At 53.8% G+C, this 19,237-nt stretch overlaps 1 protein-coding gene and 1 long non-coding RNA gene across 2 annotated transcripts; one reads left to right on the top strand and one right to left on the bottom strand.

The window, feature by feature from the left end:
- Positions 1–547: 547 nt before the first annotated feature.
- On the top strand, positions 548–4,856 carry LOC139999707 (uncharacterized). The gene is made up of 3 exons (XR_011805196.1): positions 548–4,222; positions 4,468–4,511; positions 4,719–4,856. It is a non-coding gene; the product is annotated as an uncharacterized lncRNA (long non-coding RNA).
- Positions 4,857–10,350: 5,494 nt separating this feature from the next.
- Positions 10,351–11,595, bottom strand: LOC139999693 (feather keratin Cos2-3-like). Its single transcript, XM_072028927.1, has 2 exons — positions 11,497–11,595; positions 10,351–11,121 (listed from the first exon to the last, which is right to left on the bottom strand). Exons 1-2 carry the CDS (start codon positions 11,593–11,595, stop codon positions 10,795–10,797), a joined length of 426 nt encoding a protein of 141 aa, XP_071885028.1. The 3' UTR covers positions 10,351–10,794.
- Positions 11,596–19,237: the final 7,642 nt, after the last annotated feature.

Here is a 19,237-nt window from a genome sequence, read left to right as displayed (position 1 = left end):
GCCTGGAGACTTTTCTACAGAGCTGCTGACCTTCTCTTTCTTCCAGAAACCATGGGGCAGGTGTCCGTCACCCAGGAAGAAGGACAAGTCTCCGTGGAGCAGGGAAACACCTTCCAGACAAATTGCACATATGAAACCTCCTCCTTTAATGGCTTGTTCTGGTACAAGCAAAAGAAGGGACAAGCCCCTCAGCTGATTACACATCAAGCAGTAGCAGGCACCAAGCAGAAGGACCGTTTCACCACGGAGCTGAACACTAAGGGGAAATCCAGTGTTCTGCATCTGAAGGAAGTCGAGCTCTCTGACAGCGCCTTGTACCTCTGTGCTGTGCGTGACACCCTGGTGCACAGAGCTGCCCTGGCTGAGCAACAACTCTGGATGTGGAGGGGATGTGTCTGTGCAAGGCAGAGCTCTGGGATGGGGCACTCAACTCTCCCCTGGCTGTGCTGTTTCCCCTGTTCACTCCGGGATCTACCAGCCCAATCCTCTTTCCCAAACAGCCTGATGTCTTTGGCTGTGCAGAGAGGGCTGACCTTGACTGGTTGACATGGGCCACAGTGCTCTACTTTCCTCCCTTTTTGGGCTGCCAGACTAGGGCAGAGCCTGCTGGGAAACAGAACTCCCCTGGGGGCTTGCCCTCAGCCTCTCATCCCCAGGGTGAGTAAATTCCTTCAAGCCCATGATAAAGCTGCTTGCTTTGAGCCCTGGCTAGCCCAGGCCAGAGACCCCTAGATGTAGTTCTGACAGAGATTTTCAGGGTACTTCCCTCTCTTCAATGAGTCAGTCAATAGCAATGGATTTGCATCCCAGCCACCAGGTTATCTGCAGACCTCCAGCCAGTCCATGTCCAAAGCCTGTGCCTGAGGGACAGGAAAAATAGAGCAGCCCCTAGTGCCAAAGGCCATGCTCTCCATGTTCTTCACAGTAAGCAATCAGAGCAAGAGATAAATGAAGACTTACAACCCACTGAGTTCGTTGATGTCTCCTCAGGGGAGCTGGAGGCATGTATGATCATCCTCAGTCCCTGCACAGGAAGCAGTGTCATAGTGACCAGCTCCTGCAGCAGTGTGGGATTGCGTGTCTGGGACAACCTGGTGCGTGTCTGGGACAAGCCAGGCATCCTGCAGGCTGCAAATGCCAAGGCCAGACAGGAGAATCGAGGCTGTGCTGATGAACCTTCCTCCGTCTCAAAACCATGTTGAATATGGTGTTTTGATGTCCCCAGGCTTCAGGAAGCTTTTCTGTCTGTTTGCAAGAGCAAGAAGCAACGCAACCTGGAGAAAGAAAAGCTTGGCCCAGGCAGCTCCCAGCAGGGGACAGCCATGGGCCCTCTTTTCTCTGTGCTCTCAGGGAAGGCAGCACCAGCCTCTGCCTTGTCTCAGAAAGGGTCTGATCTACCCCCGGGATCACTGCCCCAAGGATTCTCTGGAGACATTGAACACCTCTGCAGGAACAGTGTTTTCCCTCTGGTTCTTGCCTGGGAACATGCCTGGGGCTGAACAAACAGCTGTTAAATACCAGTTTGAGAATCCGAATGAGAAAAAAAATGGAAGACGCTTTTTGTTGATGTTTTCTGCTGCTCATATTGCAGCACGAAATCTCAGGAATAGGAAAGATGAATCAAAAATTTCACTTGTTCTCCAGACGGATTTTGTCGTTTCCAAGACAAAGGTGAATCTCCAAATTTTGAATATGCTCCTTCATCTCAGACTTCAGTGTTAGCCAGGAGATAGTTCTGGCTCAGGAGCACCTATTGATTATTGCTCTAACCCAGGCAATAGATGTGTTATGCGTAGAATGTCTCAGTCCCAGCGTGAGAGCTGCGCAGGGGCTAATACTGTTATAAGTTGCCCCCTTAATTAATTTTCAGATAGCATTGCATTAATAATAGAAAGGAATTTATTGAGTAAGCAACAGCAAGCAAAACAGCGCTGGGTGGCCGGGGAGTCTCAGCTCCATCAATGGCGCGCACCTCACCCCCACCAGGGTCCCTTTTTATATCTTGGTAATTCTGGGATTACGCAGCATGTCCTGGTATATTCTGCGACTATTCTGGTATATTCTGAACGGAGATGGCACCAGCCTGGCAGAGGTGTGTGCAGGGAAGAGGCACTGAAACACAGCCCCTTTCTCCTGAGCCCTCCTTTTCCTCACACTGCAACAATCACCCTTTGTTCCTGCAGAATTCAGGCCCCAACAAGGACCGAATCAGGACAGTTTGGATCCTTGGTTTAATTCAGGATAGCAACGTTTGGAGTGCCTCAGCGTGGCTGTCCATCGATGACCTTGGGATGTATAGGAGAAGCAGACTGCTGTAAGGCTCCTGAGAGTGCCTGTCAGTCAGAGATTTCCGCCCCTGGACACTGCCAGGTTCATCTGTGAGTCAATGCCAGTGCCAGGCCCATCTCCTCACACCTGTCTATAAAGGCCGGCCAGCATTGTCTCAGAAATGCATCGCAGAGGGGACAGATTCCCATGGCTGGTTCTGCCTGGACTGGCTGGTTCGCCTGAGGGTTAAGGCGAACTCCTCCATGTGTAGAATATCACAGCAAAGGGATCACACAATAGCAAGAGTAATTTGTGTGTCCCCATCCCACTCCCCCTTGTGCCAAATGAATTCTCAGCATTTGGAGTCTTCAGTATGGCTGACTGTCTGGCACAGTGTTCATAGCTCCTGAGAGCCCTTCCCGGAGGCCCAAGCCTGCAGCTTTGGCGTGGAGGTCACCTTCTGCTTGAGTAGCAGCTGGCAGTGCCAGACACCCAGTCCTGCTGAATGCTTTCATTAGGGCCACAAGCAGTTTGAAGGAGGACACCCTCGGTGAGTTTGTGCATGGTCCCCAACCAGGGCACACAGGTGGTGACAGTGTAGGTCACAAATGTGTTGTGGAGAATACAGGCTGGCTGGAGAAAGGGGCTGACCAGAATCTCATTTTGGTGCAAAGGAGCAAAGAAAAGGATTTTCCTCTTGGGTAGGAAGCACCCCCAGAGTAATTCAGGATGGGGGCTGGCTGCCAAGGAAGCAAACCCTCAGGAAAGGCTTTTGGGTGCAGGAGGCACCCAGCCACACACGAGCCAGTAGTGTGCCCTTGCAGCAAAGGCAGCCAACGGCCTGTGCAGCTGGAGGCATCAGGGGGTGCCCCGCAGTGCGTGGGGCCGGACAGGTGGGGCGTGGGCGAGGCGGGGGCACAGCCACAGTCGGGCCGCGTGGGGTTGTTGCCGGTGCTTGGAAGTCCCCTTGCAGGGCCTGGAGTTAAACAGCACGGGCCCGAGGGAGCCTCAGAACAGCCACATTGGGTTTCCTCCATTCTCTTTAGTGGTCTTTTTTCCAAGAGCTTGTTGTACAGGTTTCTTCCTAAGCCCAAATCCAGGACCTCTGGTGCTGAGATGACGTCCTGGCAATACAACAAATATCTGTGCTGGTCACTCACTCTAATGACACGTGTTGGAACCTTGGATCTTGCCAAAGGACTGAGTCACTGAGGGGTTTGCTGCACTAGCCAGCGCTGTTGAAGGTCTGCCCTTGGTGCAGGATTCACTCCTGTGTGTGCAGAGGTGCTGACTGCTGAGCAGAGCGCTGTGGTGGGGCGTCCTTCCCTGCCAGATAGTGTGTGGCTCTCCCAGGGGATTGGGTGGAAGAGGGGTGGGGGAAGCAATCCCATCTTCATTGACAGCAGAGGTGGGTGCAGGTCTCTGTGTCTGGCCGGGTTCTGGATGGGAGGGGGAGGCCACTGGGGACACTTGCCCCTTGCTGGGGCTGCCCACCTGCCGGAAGGGGCAAAAAGAGGGAAGCACACAGTGGCCATGTTGGTGTCCTTTTGCCTTCCAGCTGACCAAGTGAAATGTCCTAGGCTTCACAGGCTTTCAGCTGTGAGCTAACTGCACAAGTGTGACGCTCCCTGTGCTGGAACACTTCTGGCTGGCCATGGGGATCCTAGGGCACGGCAAAGATTGGCTGGATTCCTTTCTGACTGCTTTAGCCACTAGTCCATCCCTCTCTTGAGAGCCTTGCTAGGGCAGAGGTGAGCCCCAAGGAGCAGCAGGGGGAGAGCTTTGCTCCACCCTCTGTGCTGAGGTTTAGAGGCTGCTTTGAGCTGGCAGAAGGGGAAGTGAACTTGCAAGCTTGAGCTCCCTCTTTCCAGGCACTACGTGGGCACCCTGTGAAGGCGAGAGCGTGACATGGTCCTGCTTTTCCTGGCAGCCCTGTTGGCACTGTCAGACTTTGGTGAGATGTGACTTTGAGGCAGGGCAAGCTAGGGTCAAGATGGCATCCCATCATTTCTGGAGGGGGGAAATTGGACTCCTTCCTCCTGGAAGAACTAGAAGTGTTTTCTGTAGGGAGAGCAGGGGCTGCAGACCAGTACGGGAGACAGTCTGGGAGATGTCAGGAGCAACGAGTGTACAGGGATGAATAAGCTTCTACACTTTTCCTTTGCAGATGCCTAGCATTCATACATGCATTGTTCACAGGTACATAAGGACTCAAATCCTGGTGAGATACTCCTAAAAAGTAGGTAAGCTGACAGACTTGGTTATGGGAATTGAATAACACCTGCAGAAAGAAGAGTGCATGTGTACTTAGCTCAGCATTCTATAGCCCATGAAAAGGGAGATGGAGAGTGGGGACAGTGAACAAGTTGGTGAGCTGATAGACACAGGAGAGAGAGGGGGAGAACAGATACATCTTCAAGCAGTGCTGAGATGCTGTTCTGGCTTTGCAGGTCATGCACAGAAGGACTCTGTGGTGCAGTTTGCACAAGAAACTGCCATCCAGGTGGGACACAACGCTACTCTGCACTGCAATTTCTCCACCAGCACCTCTACACCCTATATCTTCTGGTACCAGCAGCGCCTGACCCAGTCCCCTCAGTTCTTGCTGCAGGTGAGCAAGTTCAAGCCTCATGTGCATTCTGAGAGGATCTCCTCCGTGCTCTCCATGGAGAACTCCCAGGTGCTTCTCCACGTGCAAGATGCCAAGCTCCAGGACAGCGCTGTCTACCTGTGTGCACTGAGCCCACACTGGTGCCCTCAGCTTTCAGCTTTATACAGGAAGGTGCGGGTGCTGTGAGGTGCAGTTCCGTCTCATCACAGTTTGCATAGCGCTCTGAGCTGAGCCTGCCCACCAAGGACACCTGGGGCTTGTGCTGAGCCAGCAGCCCCTGCTCCTGATGCCTGGCAGTGTGGTTAGCATAACCAACAGAAAGGCAAATAATCATCATGTGGAAGGGGCTGTTAATGTGCACCCCTGCCTCCTTGTCTCTCCCTCTCACTGGCCCCAGCATGCTGAGATACCCACCATTGTGGCGAGAAAGGGCATTGGTGTTATCAAGCTAGTAATCAAACTAGCAATTTATTTGTAGTAAGCTTTAGGATTTTGTAGTAATTTTTAGTATTTCTAGTAATTTATTATGTAATAATACATCCCTAATTACAACCACAACCTGTGGCCAGTCCTCATTCCACCAAGGATCCGTAGAGAACCTGCCAGTGCTCTGTAGTGTTGGGAGACAGAGCTGGGTATAGTCAGCAGGAGCCTTGTGTTAGAATAATGAATGGTTCCCTTGAGAAATGGGCCCCACTGTGAAAGGGTTTTCTTGGAAATGGAAGGCAAGGTGCAAAGCAGCAATGGCTAAGCTCAATACACCACAATCCAAATCCCTCAAGGAATGAATTTAATAAATGGAAAGATGCATGTACAGTAAGGAAAGCGAAAAGGAAGGAAGGAGAGTTAGCTGGCTGTTAGCTGCAATGTGGAAAATTGAGAAGGAGTGGGCTGGAAGGCGATCAGGCCCAGTCAGCATGAGTTTATGAAAGGCAGGTCCTGCTTGACGAACCTGATCTCCTTCTATGACACAGTGACGCTCTGGGTGGATGAGGGAAAGGCTGTGGATGTGGTCTACCTTGACTTCAGCAAGGCTTTTGACACCGTTTCCCACAGCATTCTCCTCAAGAAACTGGCTGCTCATGGCTTGGACTGGCGCATGCTTCATTGGGTTAGAAACTGGCTGAATAGTCAGGCCCAAAGAGTTGTCCCTGATTTATGGAGCTGTACTGGGACTGTCTGGGACAGAAATAACATTCCCCACAGTAGCCCCTAGGGTGCTGTGCTCTGCACTTAGAGCTAGAACTCCACTGCCATCGCAACAATGTTTGGGCAATTATGGACCAGCGCTGGCACAACATCAAGATTCTTTCTCCAACACCTCCAAAGCCAGGAAGTGGAGGGTTGGCAAAAGGAGGGAGGGGACATCACCATGGCAGCTGACCCATATCGTCCAAAGGGATATTCCATTCCATGTGATGTCACACTCAGCAATAAAAGGCGGCAAAGGGGAAGGAAAGCGGGGAGCTCTCATTATGAAGACATCTGTCCTCCCAAACAATCGCTACGAGTATTGAGGCCCTGCTTGCCAGGAGATGGCCAAACATCACTTTTTGAGGGGAAGTAGAGAATAATTTTCTTTTCTCTCTGTGCTTCTGTGCAGCCCTTGCTTATTTCTCTCTCTTACTTTTCCCTTATATTAATTTTTTTTCTTCTCACCCTCTTCTGATGAGGGGGAGTAAGAGAGTGGTTGTGGTGGAGCTCACCAAGGAACATAAGACAGACCACTTGTCAGGGCAAGGCACATGCTGCAGATCCTGCTCCTGCTGAGATTCACTGGCATTGTTTTCTTTGGAGATTTTCTGGGATTTTGTGTAATTCTTCTTTGAAATGGAGAGCTCTATTCATCAAACAACAACACGTTGCTTCACTCCTACAGACTTGCCACATGCACACTACCACGTGCCAAAGGATGTGGACAGCACAGCTCTGTACAGCACAGCAGAGCTCTGTGCCTATTCAGGCCAGCTGCCATGCAGATCCCAAACTTCTCCATGAACAATCTCCTTCTGTTTTGGGACACCACAGGCAGTGAAGAGGATTCACTGCTTCATGCGGTAAATATTTTTGGAGAGAGGGAGAACGTTCACACTGCCTGGGGGGTATGAAAGGAGCAGTTGGGGGCTGCAGGGCTTGGAGTGTCATTCCTTTGGATGTCTGAGAAGTACACATCTGAGGCATTGACAAGGCAACTAGCCAGGCGCAGCCAAGCCAGGCAAGGTGTTAGGGGTGGTGATAGAGGGAGCCCAAGCATCAGGGAAACAGAAACTGCTGGGGACGTGGCCCTGGGTGGGTGCCCCCTGTGGCCCATCATTGTAAATGCATGTGACCCACTGAACCCACATCCTTTTCCCTGCTGACTCCTCACCCCTTGCCCAATGGAACAGGTTGTCCTTGTCCCCTCTAGGCTCGTGCCATCCAACACCCCAGTGGAGCCCCATTCCTCTTGCAAATGCTAGGTTATCCCACCAGAACAGGACACAGCCAGAAACCCTGGCTGCTGCGTAGCATGGTTCCTCCCTTCTTTCTGGGGATGTGAAAGGCATCTACTCCTCACACAGGAAACAGAAACATTTCTATGGAGCAGGGGACCCCAAGGTAGAAAGAACAAGCTCAGTGGGGAAGACTGTCCTGACATCAGCCATGGCCAAACAGTGCCTGTGCAGAACAGAAGGCAGATGTAGCTGGGGAAGTGAGGACCCCACTGGGAGAGGAGACGAGAGCAGCCCCTGCACATGATGCGGCTCCCAGAGTTCCCCTGACTGTGACAATCCTCAGAGGTTGCTCCTGCTGGAGGAGGGAGAAACCCCAGGGAGCATTTGGGGCACAGTCAGAACAGAAAATTTATCTTTGCTGAATCTCCTCCTGTTCCCCCAGCAGAGTCATTTCCGGCAGCTCTGTTCTCTTGGGGCTGGGAGGTGCTTTTCTGACTCTCTCTCCCACAGCAAACAAGAGGGTCGGTCTCAGCATGCACCGTGGGTATCTCATCCTCACTGCCTTCCTGGGGCAACTGCTGGGTAAGTGCTGGCTTTTAATCAAGACATAAATCTTCTTTTCCCAGGAAGCCCTCGTCAGCCTTACCACATTTATGTGAAAAAGAGATTATGAATCACAGGGAAAATGTTGGTAAATGTTGTCTCCTGTTTCTGGTTCTTGGACTGGTTATCTCACATTGCTGTTATTCTTCGAAATTTGGAATGAGGAGATGGAGAAGAGACCTCTCCTGCTTCTCTTGTCCTTTCAGTCCATCCCTTTTCTGCGTCTCTCTTCTGGTCCGCCTACTGTAACCAGAGAAGATTTCATCAGTCTCTGCCGTCCCTCATTTCTCCCTTTCCTATAGAAACAGACAGATTGTGTCCAAGTGGATACAGGGACATGAAAGCTCTCCTCCCATGGACATTACCAGGGTGTCCAGTCTGTCTTCTGCCTGATGTGTGAGGCAGGAGGAGCAGGCACACAGCACAGCTCTCCTCAGGGTCCGCTCTGGCCAGGGAGCTCTGAGCTCTGCCCCCAAACCACCTTGCTGTGCCCCAGCCCTGGGGACCTTTCAGCCCAGTAAAGGACAGGGGGCCTTATCTCCCACAGGTCTGAATTCACTCCTGTTTGGCTGTCTGGAGATATCCCCACAGAACTGCTGAACTTCTCTTTCTTCCAGAAACCACGGGGCAGGTGTCCGTCATCCAGCAAGAAGGACAAGTCTCCGTGGAGCAGGGAAACACCTTCCAGACCAATTGCACGTACCAGAGCTCCACACCTGATGCCTGGTTCTGGTACCAGCAGAAGAAGGGACAAGCCCCTCAACGGATTTCCTATCAAGCAGGAGCAGGCACCAAGCAGAAGGACCGTCTCACCACGGAGCTGAACACTGAGAGGAAATCCAGTGTTCTGCGGCTGAAGGAAGTCGAGCTTTCTGACAGCGCCTTGTACTTCTGTGCTGTGAGTGACACCCTGGTGCAGGAAGGTGCCCTGGCTGTGCAACAACTCTGGATGTGGAGGGGACTTGTTCTCCAGAAGGATTCTGTCATTTCCAAGACAATTGTGAATCTCCAAATTGTGAATATGCTCCTCCATCTCAGACTTCAGTGTTAGCCAGGAGATAATTCTGGCTCAGAAGCACCTATTGATTATTGCTCTAACCCAGGCAATAGATGTGTTACGCGTAGAAAGTCTCGGTCCCAGCGTGAGAGCTGGGCCGGGGCTAATACCTGATAGGCCAGACTCCAGAGAGGCCTGGATGAAGGCTCCATCCAGTGATGGCCCTGCACCACCTAAGAGGCTGGCTAGGCCAGGCTGACAAGATTTGGCCAGCCCAGGCACAGGCACACAGGCAGCAGAACTGGGGCAATGCCATGCTAGGCCTGAGCATGAGCAGAGTCTTTGGACTAGGGGCCAAGAGTCTTTGTGAAAGTAAAGTACCCCCACACCACAGGGCCCCGAGGTGTGCTACTGTGGGAAGGCCCTCACCTGGGTGTGGAGAGCAGTGGGGCTACATGGAGCACAAGGGCCACTTCATCCTCATGGCTCTGGGAATGACAGAGGAGCTTGGTGCCTGGGAGAAGATCCCCCAGCGTGTGCCCTGTGGTTGGGCTGGTGCATGCCTTGTGACATTCAGGGCCCATACACAGATCTTGCTGAGTGCACAATCAGGTCCCATTCTCACTGCTATGTCTCAGCAGAGACTCTGGGATCCCTGCCCCCACAGAATGTCTTTTCTGGAGCATGGTGCAATTGTGCCACCTATGGGGTCTCTGAGTTCCAGGGCCTGATGAAAGCTGATCCATGCTTGGGGAAAAGAAAGCAAGACTGAGCAGCCGTGAGTGTTTGGGCATTGGTCCCTGCCCTGGGCCTGCCTTCATGAAAAAGGAATTGAGTTCACAGGGCCTGGGGACTCCAGTGTGTGGCCTGATGGGACTGGTACCAGTACGAACCTGTGGATCTCCTCAGCCCTATGCATCTTGGTAACAGCTGGGCCATGCCAGACGCTGTGCTGTAGTGTGATGGGGATGCACAGGGAAACTGTTCCTGCTCTTCATGCCCAGACATGATGCCCATGATTAGGTGGTGGAGGAAATGTGAAAGTCGATGAGGGACAGAGGGCCATCACCAAGACAATTACCCATTCCCAGTTTCTGCAGTCCTTTGGGATCATATTGGTCTCAGCCTCCACCCCCAGCACAGCTCCACCCAAAGCAAGACGAACACTCTGCCCTAAGAGCTCGGGCCAACAATGTCAACAGCGCTTGTCTAGGCGGAGATGCCACAAGTCACGGACTGGTGGCTATTGGCTGTGATGGAACTAGGGATGTCTTCCTCACCTTCAAGAGACACTGCCTGAAAGAGGAATTGCTGCAGTATGCCCCACCCTCCAGTGCCTAGAGGAATGAGGCAGTGCCCCCAGCCTATTCCCACTAAGGAATGGTTTTCTCCCTTGGCCATCAGTATCCAGATGAAAAGACCACACAGGGACACACTCAGGGTTGCTGCAAATGTTTGTCAAGGCTCAGGAGGGAAAGGAGGACACTCCAAGAGGAGGCCCCGAGATCGTAGCACAGCAGGAGCAGACAAAAATCTGTTCAGCTTTTCCAATGGCAGACTTGCAACAGGGCATCAATCTACCTGGTCCACATGGGGAGAGGGGCTAGCAGGTCTCTCCAGGCTGGTTTCTGGGGGCCTCACACAAAGGAGAGGGCAAGAAAGCAAAGAAAGAAAAAGAGCGTGTAGAAAACAGGATAGGAAGACATTGGTCATGTTGTCATAGACTCCGGGCTGGCCCCTTCCTATCTGTCTTTACAGGACAAGCCAGAGATGGTCAGGTCCTCTTAGAACAACAACATGAGGTCTTTTCTTCCATCCATTTTGGCCAGCAGCATGTTGTGAGTTCCTGGGGTCCTGGTCTGGGGCACTGTCTGGCATCTTTAGCAGGGGCGGCACCTGCTGCCACAGTAGCGGCTGGTAATGCAGGAGAGGTCACAGCACCCAGAGTTGATGGGGACTCCGTCACAGCTGAGGATGCTGCCAACGGCAGCAGAGGTGGAGGATCCCACAGCCGTGTTCTGCGGGAAGGAGCTGAGGATGGGGCCGGGCAGGGTCACCACCACGGGAGAGGGCTGGATGACAATGGTGGAGTTCTGGCACTGCCTGACGCAGGGCTCGTTGCAGCTGCTGGCCAGCGGGGTCGGGCCACAGGGCTGGCATGGCCGGCACTGGTCGTAGCAGGACATGTCTGGGGGCAGGAGGTGCACCTGGGAGAGAGGGCAGATAGGAAGTTTAACATGGAAATGCATGAGGAGCAGCCTGCTACCAGACCCTAACAGATCCAAGGCACAGGCAGTACTGTGAGCTGGAGGCTGTGCAGGGATGTGCGAGGCATTCTTGGCTGCATCCTGACAGGGCCCAAAAAGAGCCACCACAGCCAGGATACACCCTAGGCTCCAGCACAGGAGCCATCACACCAAAGGCCCAATCTTCCTCCATGACAAACCTTCTACCCCTTGACTCTCCCACAACCAGCAGTCCCAAGATTTGGCAGGGCACACAGCTGATAGCAGCTGAAAGGTCCAAGGAACTGAGTCCTCCTGTGGGAGAATGAGGGGGACAAGAAGGGGCTTCACACTCACCTGGTTCCCAACAAGAAGAAGGCCAGAGAAGTGGATGAGAGAGCATGGAGCTGGGCTGGCTTTTATAGTGGGCCTTAGCTGCCCCATGTCCAGAGGCATCCCTTGAAGCAGGGACTATTTTCTGACAAGCTGCTCTTGAATACAAAACATCCCACCTAATGATACGGGATGTGTGTTGCCTTCCTGTGATGCTGCTTTTCATTTCCTGCTTTATGTCCTTTCCCCAGAGAAGGCAACTCCTGAGTGGCAGGTAGGGAGGCCCAAGTATTTCCAGGCAACGCATGTCAGTGTGGGTAGAAGACTCAGTTCACGTGCTGGAAGAGTCCAGTAAAGGCAAATGTTTTCAGTCAGGGTGACTCCCTAGGGACTCTCTGGGGCCCTTTTGGCTACAGGTGACCCAGCTCCTGCCTGTGACCCTAACCCTGCTGACACTGCCCTCAGGGAAAACCTGCTGGCCTGTTTTGCCTCCTCCTGCTCTGACCCAGGGGTGTCTGTAAAGGGGGAGAGGTTGTGCAGGGCCCTTTCTGGATCACAAAAGAAAGGCCCAACAGGTCAGTGGCTGTTTTAGTTAGAAGGAATAACAAGATGAATGTACACAGAAAGGAATGCTTTCATGTGCAGGTGATCCTGCCTTCTACCAGCATCGGACAGAGCCGGGTGGATTTTCCCAAGACACACAGTGCAGATCCTGTACATAGAGAATTCCTTCTTCACTCCCATAACTTGATGCCTTTCATTTTTTGCTTCAAAAAAAAAATGAATAAAATCATACACCATCTCCTTACATGACGCAAGCTTATTTCTGTCATGACACCCACCAGTGATCAGTCGGGGCACTCCAGCACTTTCCTTGCCACTGCTACTCAGGCTAACAAATGGAATTCTCAGGCCTTAAATGCAAGGCCCAAGAAAGCTGACATTGTCTTGTCAAGAGCCCTGGCTCCAGCGCCTTCTGCAAGGCTCCCAGTCCACCTCCCCTCTCTACCACGTCAAACCATGTGCTTTGCTCAAATGCTGTCCAGAATCTTTGCTGTACACTGTGTCACGTTCATGCACATGTTCCTCCCTTGTGGGCACTGGCCTGTATTGGGGCTATGTGGGACAGACTCAACATTCCCCACAGCAGCCCCTAGAGTGCTGTGCTAAGCACTTGGAGCTAGAACAGCATTGCCATCACACCAACATTGGGGCTATAGTGGAGCAGTGTTGACACGGCATCAAGACTCTCTCCAAGCCCCCCAAAGCCGGGAGGTGGGGGGTGGGCACGAGGTTGGGAGGGGACATCACCAGGGCACCTGACCTAAACCAACCAAAGGGATATTCTGTACTGGATGATGTCACACTCAGCAGTAAAGATGTGAAAGGGGAAGGAAAAACAGGGGTGAGCATACTAAGTCAGTGCTTCCAAAGACTTCAACGAACATCACTTGCTGATGGGAAGTGGAGTATAATTTTCTCTCAGTTTGTTTCCAAATACTTTTCACTCTTTAGTTTTATAATTATGCTTCCTTTTTCATTTAATTATATTGTCCCTATCTATACTTGCAAGCCCTTTAGCTTAAATCACATTCTCTCCCAACATCTTGCTTTCAGCAGGGGGTGTGAGAGAGCTGTGTGGTGGATGTTTACTTGGCAAGAAGAGAGCAAGAAGGAACCTGAGAACAGCTGAACAATCACAGAACAAAAACAGCCCAGAAGTGCCCACAGCACACATGCTGAAATGTGTCCTTCTGTATCTGAAGCCCTCTTTCTCCTGACCCTAAGAAGTTCATTGCCAATGTCAGTCCCCAACAAGGATGGGCCCACAACAGTTTGGATCCTTTCTTTAATTCTGTACCACAGGATTCAGAGTGTAAGAGCATGGTGGCAGTCACCCCTCCCTGCCTCTCCAGGCCAGGACACAGCTGCACTCCCCATGGCTAGAGAGTTCAAAAGGATGGCATTAGCTTTATGCACAAGGAGAAAGGCTGAGAAATCCTGCCATCTTTGTGCAGGCCCAGCCCTGCGTGGATCTGCTGCTGGTGCAGTGTCAGTGGTGTGTGGGTTGGGACAGTGGTTCCCCATGGGGAAACCAATGCCTCACATACATCTGTGACTCATGGGCCTGGTGCTGAGTCATGCAGGGCCTGAAACCTTGGGCAGAAGTGGTACTGAACCAGAGGAACATGGGTCCTGGTGTTGCTGTGCTGTGGGAGGAGGGAAAGACCCCGTGGGTGCCACACAGAAAGCCAAACAGACGTGTATTGTCTACGCCCACCTCACAGGGGGATTCAAAGGAAACAGAGCTGAACTCTGGAGATGAAGCATACTTAGTCTGGGGCTAATGCGTGCAATTTCAGAAATTGGTAGGTTTGGTTATATGGATGAAATATACATGGAAGCGGCGCTCACCCTTCCTTTGCACTGCTCTAGCCCTACACAATCGCAGCTCCTTCTGGGACTCGCTGTCAGTCATGCAGCTGCCTTCTGCAGAGAGCTTCTGGACTGCTGTGCTCCTTAAATACAACAGCACCACCAGTTTTCCTGTGCTCCTTGAGCTCCTGCAGGGTGCTCCTGGTCTCCCTCTGAATGTAGACATGTGAGGAGACACAAGACACTGTCTGCTCACTCTCACTTCCCTGCACTTGTATCATGCCGGGGGCTACGTTCCCTCCTCTATACCCACCCCATTGCAAACTTCTCCCACAACAAAGTGGTGTCCATCTTCTCCAGGGCTGTGATTCCCTCTGCTCCATGCACCAACCTACAGCGTAAAGACCGAGAAGGTGAAGGAAGCCATGCGAAACCTGAGAAACAGAGGGAGGTTGTTTCTTTGTTTCCTCTGCTGTGTTCGCTGTCTCTGCTTTCAGGGCCATGCTGTTTTCTCTACTCTCTTCTGCAATGGAGGTCTTGGGGAAGCTGCCATCACTGCTTCCACAGCAGCCCTTATTTTCTTTCATAGCTTTCAGCTCCTCCCTTCTTGTTTCCTACCCTAGAAGCAGCCCTTCAGCACTTGGGAGGGGGGCCGAGAGAAAGAACTGCAGGAAGCTGGAAACAACACACAGGGATACAAACCTGACTGATAGATGATGAAGGAGGAAGAGAGGAGATCAAATGTGGGCAGTCACAACACCAGTTGGTGGCCTATCAAGAAGCCACAGGGAGATCAGCTTGGGCCTTGCACCTCCTACAGCTGTGGGCTAGGACACACGCTGGGGTGGGTGCAGGACAGACCTATACAACCCCATGAGGGGACGTGCAGGGAAATGGGAGCCGGGAGGAGCACACTAGGGCAGACAGAGCAGGGTGTAAAAGGGGCTGCAGCCTGTACTTGCATGGCTGGGCCCTGCACATGAGCACCGCTGTCTGTCCTGTCCTCTTCTGGAATATTTCCTTACGTCTCCATAATCTCGCTCTGTCCCATGCACACATGTGCTGCAAGGAGAACGTAGCAATTCCTCATGGAGTGGCAGAAGTGGATTTGATGCTAGCCGCTGGAGTCAGACTCAGCACGAGGACATCCCTGCCCTGTGCTGTCAGCTGCTGGAGCCAGGGGTCCCTGTGCAGCTCCTGGAGCAGGGAAAGGGGGTCTCAGCCTCCAGGAAAATGTGGCAAGTCCATTTGGGGTCTCCAAAAGCAGCTACTGGGGGTACTGGCCTGCGTCTATCTTCCCCAAATGGGCATGCTTGTCCCTGCCTGTGTGTCTCCTGGGTACGTGCTCAGCTACTATTGCCGTGAAGCCTGTAAATGGGAAAGTGGCAACTGTGCCCCTCAATCTGGGCAGAGACGCTCGACCGACGATGACAGCTCAATGGGCAGTGCCAGACAGCAGGGCCCCGTACGGTTTGGGGTGCTGTCGGGGCACTGTGTCCCCGGACCCGTTCCTGCTGCTGGCTTTCCACATCTGCAGCAGTGCCGGCCAAGGCTGTGATACCAGCGCACCACAGCACCAAGCTCCCAGGCCCAGCCCAGCCTGACCCGTTGCCCTCCACTGGGGACGCTTCAGGCAGGCAGCTGCTTTCTCCTCTCCCCCTTCTCTCCTCTCTCCCTACTCATCTCCTACCCCATTCACTGCCCTCCTCTCCCCTTCCCACTCCCAAAGGAGATGCCGTAGCAGACGGGCAGCCGCTGTCTCCGCTCCCTCGCCCTTTCGCTCCGGCTCCATCTCCCACTCCCTCTCGCTCTGCCTCTCCTATCCCGGGCTGGGCTGCAGGACGGGCAGAGCCCCGCGGGCAGCAGCCGAAGCCCTGCCCGCCCACAGGCGCCCAGCACTCGCAGCCCGGGCCAGCCCCCGAGCGGCCCCGGGGCGGAGCTGGCGGCGCCGGGCGGCGGCGGCGGGGAGGAGGCGCCGCGGGCGGAGCAGAGCCGGGGCTGGCGGGGGCAGCGCGGCGCGGGCGGCGGAGCGGCGGGATGCGGCAGGGCCGGGCCGCAGGGCTGGCGGCGCTGGCCGCGGTGCTCCTGGGTGCGCGGGGCTGCCGGCGCCGGGGACGGGACGGGACGGGACGGGACGGGACGGGACGGGGCTGCCCTCGCTTCTGGCCCGCCGGCTTCTTACGGACCTCGCTCCCCTCTGGCCTCCCTCTGCAGCCATCCCGCCTGCCTCCAGCGAGCTCAGCCGGCCGTTGCCTCCCACCTTGCCTTGCTCCCTGCCTCCCTCCTCTCCTTTCGGCACACCCCCACTCATTCCTGCCTGCTTCCCTTCTCCTCCTGGCTCGGACTCTCCTCCCAAACAGCCCTGCTCCGACTTGGTCCCCAAATAACCATTCCCCGTGAAATGGCTTTGTATGCTTTCTTCTGAGAAAAAGCTCGCATCAACTGTCAACTGTTTTCTTCTCCCCTCTCCCCCTGCGTGACATTTAGGTGCAGGAAAGACGTTTTCTGAGTTTTCTCCTGCTTGCTTTCTCGGCAGTGGCTGTGTGCAGAGCCCAGGTGCAGCAGGAGCCATGGGCACAGACCACCGAGGGCACGGGCATCAACATCACCTGCTCACACCCCAACATGCAGACTGGTGACTCCATCTACTGGTACCGCCATCTCCCGGGCCAAGGACCCGCATTCCTCATGAGCGCTTTCAGTGGTTCCAGAGAACTGAGGGACCTGCCGGGGTGGCTCGTGGTGGCAGCAGACCGCCGGTCCAGCGCCCTGTGGCTCACCGATCCCCGTCTTCGGGACGCGGCGGTGTATTACTGCGCCCTGAGAGCCACGGGGAGAGGAGCCGGGGCTGCGGCCGTGCAGGAACCGTGGCGGGCGGGGCCGGGCGTGTGTGGCGGGGGCGAGGCAGGGGCACAGCCCCCAGGGGGCGCTGCCGCTCCGCCCGCCAGGACCACCTCGTCCCGCAGCCGCGGGGGTTCCCCCGCCAGCCCGGCCCCTCCAAGGCACTTCGGTTCTGCTGAAAGGGTCTGGAGCCTGGGTGCAGCTGAACGGAGATGGCAGCAGCCTGCCAGAGGTGTGTGCAGGGAAGAGGCACTGAAACACAGCCCCTTTCTCCTGAGCCCTCCTTTTCCTCACTCTGCAACAATGTTCCTCAGTTTCTCCCAAATTCATGCCCAAACAAGGACCGAATCAGGACAGTTTGCATCCTTGGTTTAATTCAGGGTAACAATGTTTGGAGTGCCTCAGCGTGGCTGTCCATCGATGACCTTGGGATGTATAGGAGAAGCAGACTGCTGTGAGGCTCCTGAGAGTGCCTGTCAGTCAGGGATTTCCGCCCCTGGACACTGCCAGGTTCTTCTGGGAGTCAGTGCTGGAGACAGGCCTATCTCCTCACAGTTGTCTATAAAGGCCGGCCAGCATTGTCTCAGAAATGCATCGCAGAGGGGACAGATTCCCATCCAGCCCATGTCTGGCTGTTTCTCCTGAAGGCAAAGGGGCAGCCTCACGTCTTATTTTAGAGCAAAGGTGTTTGCTCATGGTAGCATGTTTTTCAACCAAGCTAAGCTGCCTTGTGCAAACGTAGAAGCGTATCCCAACCACAGTTTTGTCCATTAGCCAATGACATGCACCCAGAACTTCACCCAAGCATTATATACTGCTAACAGTGTCCTGGGGCATTTAAGGTAGGCAATAAACAGCAGAGCAATTAAGAAACCAATGTCTCCAGGAACTACTAGTCATATTTTGGGTTGCAACATGGGCCAAGCCCTTCCAGGGCAATGGGCCATCCCAACAAAGCAGAAATGTTTGTTAGAGCTCTGCCTGGGTCTCTTTCCTGTGGTCTACCCCACACCTTAGCCCTGGCAGTGCCATACCTTCACCTGGGCTAAATTGGTTGCATTCTCTTGCAGCTGTGGCTGATTCCATTCCTCTGACACCAGGAAAGACAAAGGGTTTACCCCAGCACACCTTTGGCTCGTCTCTTGCTTGCATGGTTGATTCCTTCTGGATGTGACAAGGCTGTACGAAGCAGGGACATACATGTATCCATAAGGAAAGAGCTCTGTAATTAAGCAGGGAAAGACAGGGAGGAAGGACAGCTCCCTTCTGATGGGAGCTGTTACAGAGGTTACTAGGCTCTAATTAGATACTGGTGAGAAACATCATGGGGGTGAAAAGCACTGACAGGAAAAATATCTGCCAGCAGTCGAACAGGGCCTGGAAACAATGGGCATCCTTGAAGTGCAACTGGGCACCAGAGAGCTGCACACATCCTGAACATAGCCTCTACATAACCAAAAGAAGAAACAGAGAAACAGCTTGCCTGAGCAGGAGCAAAGCAAATGGTCAGGAAAAGTGGAAATGAGAGTGAGGAAGTCCCTGTGAGTGCACATCCTGCACCTGAGGAAAGCTGCTGCATGCTTGAGGGCAAGTGGGCACCCTAGAGCAGTGTGGGGGCATGCAAACTGCTTGCTGTCTCTGCACTGACCCACCCCATATTGGTTCAGGGTCCTCAGGGACTGGAGATTGCCATGTATGGTCCATTACGGCGAACACCAATGCTGACTTGTGGAAGGGGATCAGCCCTGCATGTGTGCCATCACCTGGGCACTGCCAAGTGCCATGCTGGGGGCGGTTGGGCCTCATGGGACACATGTTCCTGCCGCACATGCCCATGTGTGCTGGCCATAGCCCTGAGGTAGGGCAAATGAGGGAAGATGAGGGTGGAGTAGAAGCAGTCGGGCATCCCTGCACTTATTCCACCCATTCCCCACATCTGCCATCCATCTTCTGTCCCCACCTGCTTCCCCAGCACAGCACTGTCCTGAGCAAGAAGAAGCCCATTCCTAAGAGCCTACAGGGTGCCAAGCCTCCACAGCCTCCCACAGACTCGTAGCTTCTTCCGTGAGGAGAGCAGAGGTTGTGCTCTCTGTTTGCAGGACAGGGGGGAGCTGTGGGCAGAGACGCTGCAAGGCAAGGGTAGATACCCCTACCTCTGTTAAAGGCAGGGATGTCTTCTTCAGCCCCAAGGGGCAGTGTCCAAGAGAGGACCCTCTGCAGTGTCTTGCAACCTCCCATTGTTCTAGGAGTGGGGAAGAGGCTCCTTAAACACCCATCTTATACCCACCAAGGGCAAAACCTTTCTCGGTGGGCAGTTGAGGAGGGTATATGGAGAGGGAAGAAACATGTACAACCAAGGCTGGTGATGCAGAAAACTTTAATTAGTGTAGAGAGGAAAAGGAGGTCATTCTGAGCAGAGGCCCTTCAGTGCAGGGATCAGCAGGGCCAAACAAGAGGCAGCATCCTTTGCCCATGGAGGAGTTCATGCAGGGCATTAGTCTGCTGTTACCACAGTGGCAGGGCTGGATCTGATGATCCCCACAGCGCA

Source organism: Anas platyrhynchos, chromosome 28 (genome assembly GCF_047663525.1).
Source record: "Anas platyrhynchos isolate ZD024472 breed Pekin duck chromosome 28, IASCAAS_PekinDuck_T2T, whole genome shotgun sequence".
NCBI classification, from domain to species: domain Eukaryota; kingdom Metazoa; phylum Chordata; class Aves; order Anseriformes; family Anatidae; genus Anas; species Anas platyrhynchos.
The sequence above is the reverse complement of the archived record's forward strand: the minus strand, read 5'-3'. Positions and strand labels throughout refer to the sequence as shown.

Coding starts and splice junctions, on each gene's coding strand:
- LOC139999693 (XM_072028927.1), bottom strand. CDS start 11,595: ATGCCTCTGGACATGGGGCAGCTAAGGCCCACTATAAAAGCCAGCCCA. Junction 11,122..11,496: donor TTCTTCTTGTTGGGAACCAG/GTGAGTGTGAAG, acceptor CCTCTCTCCCAG/GTGCACCTCCTGCCCCCAGA.